General features: G+C 54.5%; 1 protein-coding gene across 1 annotated transcript; it reads right to left on the minus strand.

Moving 5' to 3' along the window:
- Positions 1-5,339: 5,339 nt before the first annotated feature.
- On the minus strand, positions 5,340-9,605 carry LOC308647427 (BPI fold-containing family A member 1-like; the record flags this gene model as incomplete). Its single annotated transcript, XM_081291460.1, has 7 exons — positions 5,340-5,380; positions 5,762-5,825; positions 6,416-6,500; positions 7,403-7,552; positions 7,868-7,975; positions 9,109-9,268; positions 9,446-9,605. 7 exons carry the CDS (start codon positions 9,603-9,605, stop codon positions 5,340-5,342), a joined length of 768 nt encoding a protein of 255 aa, XP_081147586.1.

A 9,605-nucleotide genomic window follows, 5' to 3' on the forward strand; every position in this document is an offset into this window, starting at 1 on the left:
GAGATGCAGTCTGGGTCAAAGAATGGAATACTCAGCCCCTGGGGCCTCTTTGGAAGGGCCCTTTCACTGTTATTCTCTCCACCCCAACTGCAAGAAAGGTTACAGAGCCAGGTCCCCAGATTCATGACACCAGGCTCAGAGCCCGCAGCTGTGGACTGGGAGTGCTCTCCAGACGCTGCTACACTCCTGTGGAGACCATGGGGGGGGGGTGGGGAGCAAGCACAGGAGAAGCTCGAGGATCAGGAGACAACAGCCCTGCTCTAGTCACTCCCAGGGCTGACCAGCCTGCGCACAGCCAAGCCACTCGGGGGCTGGCTGGTCAATGCACAGCAGAAGACAGACCTACCACAGGCAAATGGACCCCTTCCGCCTCTCAGATCGTGCTCATGCTGTAACGCATTGCCACCCGCACTTCCAGCCATACTGATAGATCTGTTGCTACTGGTTTGGTAACAGTAACTCCCACTGACTGACTCTTGGTAACAAACTTTCACTTATACTTTTTTGACCTTTCTTATATAGGTTTTCTAGGGTTGGTTTGGTGTTTTCAGTTTGAAATTGTTAAAGTGCACTGTTTAACCTATATGTGTCTATTATATAAGTTGGTTGCCTTTGGCTGTCTTAAGGGGATTCTCCCCCACTTCTGTCTCATTGATGAAAATCATGTTAACTATATGTCAAGCCAATCTATTATAACCAAGAGATGATAACAAACAGATATTTAGGACCTGTTCTACCAGGAAGATGCTACAGGTGGATGACTGTTCATCTCTAAAGAGGAAAAAGAGGTCCATTGGAAAAGAACTTGATCTAGGAGGTCCACAGTGTTGGGGTGAAGATGACTGGCCACCCCAGAGGATTATTGCCACTTATGGTCCTGCTACCTGGGCACAAGATGACAGTTGGGGCTATAGAACGCCTGTGTACATGCTAAACAGGATTATTCACTTACAAGCTGGACTGAAACTTATTATTAACCAGACTGCCACAGCCTTTGACCTCTGAGCCACGCAAAGACCCAGATGTGAGCAGCTATCTATCAAAACCGCTTGGCATTAGATTACCTACTGGCTAAGGAGGGAAATATATATGAAAATTCAACAGCTCAGACTGTTGCATGCAAATAGATGATTATGGACAAGCAGTTAAAGCCAATCACATAAGAAACCTAGCCCATATGCCGGTTCAAACCTGGAAGGGCATTAAGGCTTGGGATCCAAACTCTCCATTTGCAGGATGTTTTTCAACTTTTGGTGAATTCAAAAGCTTAATTGGTGTAATGGGTATTCATTCTGCTGTTAACCTGTTTATTGCTCCATGTTTGTGCGTTAAAACTTTAGATCCAGTAGATAAACAGTTGGTAAAATAGGACAACAACTAATGCATTGGCATGATATTAACCTTTAAGCCTGAAGGATGATAATAATGCTCTATAATTTAAAAGATTAAATTATCGGGAGCATCCTGAAAGGGGGGAATTGTAGTGGCACCCCTCCTCCACAGAAAATCTTAATTAAGCTTCTCCAGAAACCCTCACCATAACTTTATTAGACTCTTAGCAAAAATTTCTGCAAAAGAATTTTCAGGTGGGGGTGGGGGTTGGGTGGGGGTGAGTGGCGGTTGGGTGGGGGTGGTGGAGGTGGGTGGGGGGAGAGGGGAGGTGTTCACAGAAACAAAGTACAACTGACCCAAGGCCTTCTTCACAGAGGGGTCTGCATTTCAAAGGACACTATCAGGTCCTTGGAGGCCAGCTGGTGAGAAGGAAGGGGAGAACTCTCCCTTTCCCAGGCACTGGTTTTCAGAGTGTCCTTGATTTTGTATCCAGGCCTGGTTGACTGCCCAGAATAATAGGAAAAAACTGCTTTCATGCAGATGTCTGCAGGTTGTGAGCCTCTGAGCGCCTCCTCTGCACACTGGGTATAAAGTTCTGAAACCTTCTGAACTCGGGGTTCACAGGGATTGGCTGATGGTGGTGAAAGCCCTGCCTCTGAGCCTCGCTGCAGCCAGTAAACCCGCTTCCTGCTAATTCCTTACTGTCCACCTTCATCTGTCCTACAACAGGACGGAGGCCTTAGGGTCCCACAGAGACCAGTGGCCCTGTGCCCCTGTTGGGATGAAAAGGGAATCCAGGGAATTCAGACTTCCTGGGGCTTTTGGATGCTGGTGCTTACACGACAATATTTTGGGGAAAATATTAGGGGAAAAACTAAACTGATGACATTGGGGGCATTTGGGAACAAATGCAGTGTGACCCAAAGTGTTTTTCTGCTAGTGGTGATTGTGCTTGTGTGAGGGCCCCTTGGGCCATTTTGTGTGCTGGTGACCATGGTTCCCATTGGCTGCTTGTGGCACAGAATGTCTGTCCCTGCAGAGCAAAAAATGTGAGCTACACTGTGGGACAGGTGCTCTTTGGCCTGACACCCGAGGCGCCCAAACACCCGTGGGCTGTCAACAGAAAGCAGTCCTGCAGACCGGGTGGTCCAGGGGGTGTCACTTTGTCAACTGGGCACTGGCTGCAGCAGGGATGTTACACACCACCTTGTCCCATGGACAGTCAGGCCCGGCCAGCCCCACAGGCCTCCAGGACCCACAGCTGCCAGTGGGCTCTGTGGTGAGGTGCTGCCCTTGGCCCCTGGGGTGCCAGATGTCCTCCCTGTCCCTCAGGCAGTGGCTCTCCACCCAGAGATGGGGAGGCTGTCCCTGAATTGGCTGATACCTTTTCCTCCATCCCTTGGAGGGCTGGAGATCGAGGCCGGTGTGCGCTCACAGGGCACTGAATGCGTCTGAGGGAGCCTCGGTGCCCTTGCAGCAAGCCACCAGCAGGCGGGGCGTGACCTTCAGCAAGCCCCAGAGGCAGGACATTCTGGTCATCCATTGCATCAATGACATTCTGAGAGTAGGGCAGCTCAACAAACCCGTGGAGGTGACTCTGGGCTTGTCGCTGACACAATGACAGGCACTCGTGAGGGCACTGGACCCAATAAACTCTAGACTCCCGCAACAGGGTGATTCCTGGAGGCCCCCTGGACAGGAAGCCAGAGGTGCACGCCAGCTACAGGAAGCAGACACCTTTGGCCTTGGTGACACCACTGATCATGAAGGAGGCCCATGAGCTGGTGGGCTCCTATGGGGAGCACGGGCTCGTGTGCTCCACCTGGGTTTCCTCAGGCCCTTAGTCAAGGTGACCTGCAAAGCAGCCAGTTTGGGATGGGAGCTTTGCCTCACAGGCCTCGGGAGGCATTCACCCCGTCACGGCCCAGGCACTGTCTCTGGGACCTTAGGGGCCGGCCCAGTGATAACACAGGCGTCCATGACCTCTGTGCATGGTTTCTGGTTTCCATAGCAACAGGAAATCGCCACTGGGGTGCATCAACCTCTTGGCTTTGGGAAACACGAGTTGTCAAGGTGTCTGCCGAGAGCACCCCTGTTGAACGGTAACCCCTGCTTACCATTGGGCGCTGGTGGGGACGAAGGTCTGGGGCTGGGGTGCCACATGTACTGCTAGGACCTGAGTCGCCAGCATTGGGTGCTTACAGATACCACAATAATACTGGACACGTTCAACAGACTCCATCCATCACCAGATGGAAATGAGGCATCTGAGACGGGCCCAGCCAGGACCAGGGTCTAGTGAGGCTCTGTGAACAAACAGCGGGTTGCCAGAGGGGCTCAGCCACCCAAAGGGGACAAGATTCAACGATGCAACCTGGCTTATCGATGGTTTTGCAGAACTAAAGGTCTCTGGGTCCCACTGGGCCACAGCAGCCATCAATCAGGCCATGACCGAGGCAGGACCTGGATGTTCTTCCCAATGTGCGGCACTGTGTGCGGGGCAATGGCTGTGCGCCCCCCAACCCCCAGTCTTGTTGATGGTCACTGAGTCAGGCCATCGGGTCAGCTTAGCTGGTCAGGAGAATGGCACCCCAATGACTGGACTCCCACAGGGTCCCTGTGGAGGGGAGGACTTTGGTGGCAATTTGTTCCCTAGGAGGGGCAGATGTTGGCCCCTCGTGGATGCTCAGAGCAAAGGGTCTTTGAACGTGGAACAGCGTGGAACTCCTGTGATCACGCCAGCTGCACCAACAGGCAGCGGCAATCGCCTGCCGGATATACAGATGGGAGACATGAAAGTCCACCTCAGCTGCAGGAGTGGGCTGCCCCGGGGGTACCCTGAAGCTGTTGAGGTCAAGGATGAGCCTTAATCTGGAGATTCTGGCCAGTGGTTCCAGATGGTTCAAAGAAAAGAAATTGTTCCCAAAGAAAACCAGAGACATTACTGAGAACTAGACACTGCCTGGGTCTGGCCTGTTGACCCCTCAGGGCCCATGCTCTGTTGTCCCCAGCCACCTGGGTCAGGGCCCGTCCCAGCCGGGAGCCCTCACATGATGCTGAAGCAGCACAAGACGCTCTGGTGCAGAAGAGGAGCGGTTTTATTTGGTGGGGAGCAGGGGACGTTCCGCACACCTGGGGGGAGGAGGGGGCGCAGGCTCCCAGGGACGAGGCACCTTGTCATTTTCTAGGACGTGGGGCCAGCCTTCCCTGTCCTGGGCAGGAGCGGGTGGACTGCAGCAAGAAGCGGGTCTGTGGGGAGAAGAGCCCAGTCAGCAGGGAGACTCAAGGTCATGGACTCTTTTTTGGGGGGTTGGTGTGGGGGATTGAACTCAGGGGCGCTCGACCACTGAGCAACATCCCCAATGCTATTTTGTATTTTCTTTAGAGATAGGGCCTCACTGAGTTGTTGAGTGCCTTGCTTTTGCTGAGACTGGCTTTGAACTTGTGGTCCTCCTGCCTTAGCCTCTCAAGCTGCTGGGATTACAGGCTTGTGCCACTCGCCCAACAAGGTCTTATTGGTATTGATCCAACATCAAATGGCCCTCCAGGGGGATAGGCAGAGGCCGAGACCCTGGAGCTAGAGGCTTGGCCTCAGTCACAAGGGTAGCCCAGGCTGGATCATGCATTTGAGAGCGTGTGTCCGTGAGCTCAAGTGGACTTGCATGTGGTTATTCTGGATGTGTGTGCTCAGCTCTTGCCTCTTTCTTTTTGTGCTTTGTGCCTGATGAGGTGAGCATCTGCTCCATCACACGCTCCCACCATGAGGCACTGCCTCACGGTGACAAGGATCACCAATCAATCATGGACTGGAAACAAACTGTGGGCCCAAACAAAACTTTTGTCTCTATAAGTTAATTAATTCAGACATTTCATGACAGTGATTGATAGCTGACTAATGTAGATGTCATGTTGCCTTCTACCAGGAGAGTAACAGACTGTCTCAGATCCTGTGGAGCAGGGAGCCACACTAACCAGCTGAGCAGAGACCAGGGTCTGTCCTACAAGGCTTAGATCTTGATGACAAATTCCATTCCGTTGGTCAGCTTGTCTAGATAATGAAAAACAAACAGCCAATCAAAAGAACAGTTTACAACCATGGTCATGAGGTGCAGGAGTCCCGGAAGAGCCATATTCCTCTTGAGCTGCAGGGCCAGCAAGTGGGAGTTCTGGACTCTAGGCCATGCTTAGGCCAGCAAGAAGAGGGACAGGCCCCCATCTACTGGACAGTCCAGCTAGTCTCAGTGTCAGGGCCAAGGAAGATAGGCTTTCTACCTCAAAACTTTCTGGATACTTCAGGGGAACAAAGAAACCAAAACCAAGGTAAGGTGAAGGCAGAGGCCCGAGCTGCCCTGTGGTGTGCAGGGACAAAACCCCTGGGGACATGGCTGCTCTTGCAGAGGGGGAGAGAGAGCTTGGAAGCACCACTTACTAAGAATATCATGCACCAGGGTGACATCCAAGAGTTTGAGAACGTCGTTGACCAGAGGGCACACCTGAGCCAGGCAGAGAGGGGAGTTAGCAAAGGGGCACCCGTGGGACACCCGGGAGCAGCATCGTCTCTATTGGGGGTTCTCTGGGGAAGGTTTCCGTCACTTCTCTGTGTCTAAGCGTTTGATTCTGAGCAGGTGTGGGGACGAATGTCACAGGCACATTAGACAGAAGGAGAAACTAAAGGCATGAGGGACGTTGGGAAGGGGCCTGAATGTCACGCTGAGGCGCGTTCACTCTGTGACTTGGCCTCTGTGGAAGGTTCTGGAAGGCGGTTTCTGGCCCTAGGAGACACCCGAGCCTAGCCTGGATGACCTCTGGTCTGCAGCCATGGAGGGCTGGTGGGGCTTCTCAGGCAGGGCCGACCTAGTTCAGCTGTGGTGTGGACAGGCACGGGGCCTGGACCAGGCTGCAGCCCACTGAGGCATTTAGAGGGATGGAAAGAACCATGGACAGATGTAGCAACCGACAGACTGATGGACGGGTGGAATTACTTCTCAAACTGAGGGACTCAGGTAGCTCACCCCAGGACTCTCTCAGCCTGAGAATCTCTGAGGGGCACGGATCAGGGGAGCCCCCGCCCCAGCCCACCTACCTTGCCCTGCACCAGCTCAGGAAGGACTTTATTCAAGATGCCCGTGAGGTTGTCCACGAGGTCTTGAATGGGGAGGGAAGCAATTCTGGAAGAGAAAAGATGTGGGTGTGACTCAGGAGCCGAGGGTGGACCTGGAAAACTCTTGAGAGGGACACAGTGTCAGCATCAGACCAGGCCTGTCCCCTCACCCCATGTGCAGCCAGGGTCCTACCCAGAGGGAGCCACGCCCTGCGCACACAGGCTCCAGGGGGAGGAGCCCACAGCCCCAGGACAGGGCAGGTGTTCCACAGGACATCACAATATGACCCGTGCTCTGTGTGGAGCTAGGAGGACTCCTGAGATGGCACGTGAAGACCTCGGCCATGGGGCCATGACTCCTGCCTGTTGGGTATGATCTCAGCCTTCCCAGGTGACAGGGGACTGAAACCAGCAACCTAGTGAGGCTTCATGTCTGTTTCCCCCTTAAGGGACCCAGCACTTTGACCCATGCTGTCTTGGGGGCTTTATCAGTGACTCCTGTATTTCCACGTTACAGATAAGCAAGCCACAGCCACGCAGGAGAAGACCATTCAAGCTCAGAGGCCCTTCACCTCCCCTCAGCCCTGACATAGCTGAGGCTTAAACTCAGACATCTTGTTGCCAAATCCAATGTCAAATTAGTCATGCTGGTCTAACAAGGATAAGTGAAAACTTTACCCTTCTATTTACTTATTAATCCGTCCATACATCTGTCCACACATATATCCATCCATCCATCCTTCCCTCCACACGTTTAACCATCTAACCATCCATCTCTCTATTAGTCATCCATTCATCACCCACCCACCCACCCTCTCCTCCACCCACCCACCATTTCCCCACAATCTGGTTATGCATCGTCCCTTCCATCCTCTTCCTCTTCCATTTTCCCATCATTCCATCTTTCCATCCATCCACCCACCATTCCGCTCTGTTCCTCGGGGGCAGAGAGTCAGCCCTTGGCCTTACCCATTAAGCAGGGAGATCCGCAGGCTTCCAGGGGAGTGGGTGCAGTCACCAAGCACCAGGTGGCTCTTCCCCTCACTGTCTCTCTCAACCAAGAGTTCCGCAGTGATGTTGAGCTTCACGTCCAGCTCCAGCAGACTTCCCACCAGGCCCCTGGAGAGGAGGGAACCCTGATGGCATCTGGCCTCCACATTCCACGGTGCAGGTGGTTTTTCCTCTTCTTCAGGCACGTGAGCCTCACCTGACCCCACCTTGCCCACAGGTGCACGCAGCTCATTGCCCCCAGGAGACCCAAGGCTCACAGAGGTCAAGTGAGTTCCCACGGCCCCCAAGGTTGCTCGGCAGAGTGGCAAATGAGCTGCAGACGGAGGCTCAGGTCGTTGCACTCCTACCCCCTGGTGCCTCCCCAGAGACCTCTGGGTCTCCCTTGCTGAGCCACCATTCCTTCCACCCTGGGGACCTACTCACGTATTCACTTTAAGTATCAATCCCAGGGGGATGGTGACGTAGAGGCGATGGCCATCAGAGGTCTGGACAAGACCGAGTTCCAACAGCTGAGGATTGGTGACCTTGATGCTGTCCAGGGTGCGACATCGGAGGGAGAAACATCAGCTCCTCGAGCCTCCAACCTGGACACCACCTTCAACCCCAGAGACCATCCAAGGGGAGGAGGAGCTGCCCACGGGGACCACGGAAGACAATGTGGGTGTCTTGCAGCCAGAGCCACACGGGTGCTGAGCCTCACAGCACTTCTCCCAGCCTCTGCCAAGATTGGATCCTGACATGTATGACGCGCTCTTCATCTCAGGTCTATGAGGTTGTCCAGGAGGGGACTGTGTCTGGGTTGGTGGCCTGCTCTGTGCCAGCACAGGGATTTACCAAGGAAGGGGCTGCCCTTGTGGGTGGATGGGAAGGTGGGTGGATGGATATGCGGGTGGGTGGATGGCAGAGGAAGGGGTCAAAGGAAGGAAAGCTTGGCTGGACAGATGGATGGACGGACGGATGGACGGACAGATGGACGGTTTGTTCAGTGCATGAATGGGCGATGGTGGGAATAGTGGTAAGTCTGCACCCACCTCTGTGGGCCTGAATCACTCAAACTTAAGTCTGTCTCTCTGCCAGTCAGGGAGCCAGAGCCAGATCCTTGGCAATGGCTTTACCCAGTCCCATCCAGGCCCAGGCTGTGGCCACTCACAGACACCCTAGTGCTTCTGGCTCAGTGAGCTCTGGGGCGTCCCATGGGAAGCACCACTTCAGAACTTCCCACAGACACCGCCTGGCTCTGTTAGTGTCACTGATGACGCCATGGAGGCGGGAGCTGATGTTCTCCTGCCTCCATCAAAGGCCACTGTGTTCTCATGGGGAGGGAGGAGATGGCAGTGGTGCAGAGGAGAAGGGCTGGGCCCTGGACTCAGGAGGCGAGAGTGACATTCCTTGCTCTGCGTCTCGTTGAGTGGGCTCAGGCCTGACCCTGTGCTCAGTCCCCATCTGAGAACTGGGCATCATTAAGCTGACCTTGAAGGGTTGTCCTGGGGACCCTCGGATGGTGCCGGGACGTGCTTCAGGGACTGGAGAAGAGGGCCAGTGTCCCTGCCAGACTGAGTCCCGGCTCCAGGCTCAGGCCACCGCCCCCTCCCTCAGGGCTGCCACCTGGGGCTGGCAGATCTCAGGTGCTTCTGGGGACCAGGGCAGTAGTTAAGTCAACTCACGAGAGGATGTTGTTCAGCATGGGGAGAGAGGAAGTCAGTTTCCCAAGTAAGCCTCCAACCAGGCCACCGGAAGTGCCCCCTTCAGTCTTCAGGATGTCCAGAAGTGGGAGGTTTTCCAGAATGCCCAGCAGACCCCCGGAGAGCAGGCCATTGCTGAGAGCTGGAAATGAGTAGAAGGGCTTCTGAGGGTCACCTCTGTCATCTCCAGGCCCTCAGGCCTTCTCCCCTACTCATCGTGCCCCTTCTCCTAACAGATGGGGTGTTGTTTATGCACACCTGTGCACATGCGCACACACATGTACGTACACACATCCGACAGAGGCCGTCACAGACTTACCCCCTGTCAAGCCACCAGCAAGATCCTGGGGATTTGAAGGCAGGGCTGGAGACTGATCCAAAGGCAGAATCGGGTCCAGGGGCACGGGCAGGCCTGCGAGCTGGGCTGTGGCGTGGGCCAGCAGCCCACAGAAGACAACGAGGGCCCCAGTGGGAAACAT

Source organism: Spermophilus citellus (genome assembly GCF_964194105.1).
Source record: "Spermophilus citellus genome assembly, chromosome: 4".
In the NCBI taxonomy this organism is placed as follows: domain Eukaryota; kingdom Metazoa; phylum Chordata; class Mammalia; order Rodentia; family Sciuridae; genus Spermophilus; species Spermophilus citellus.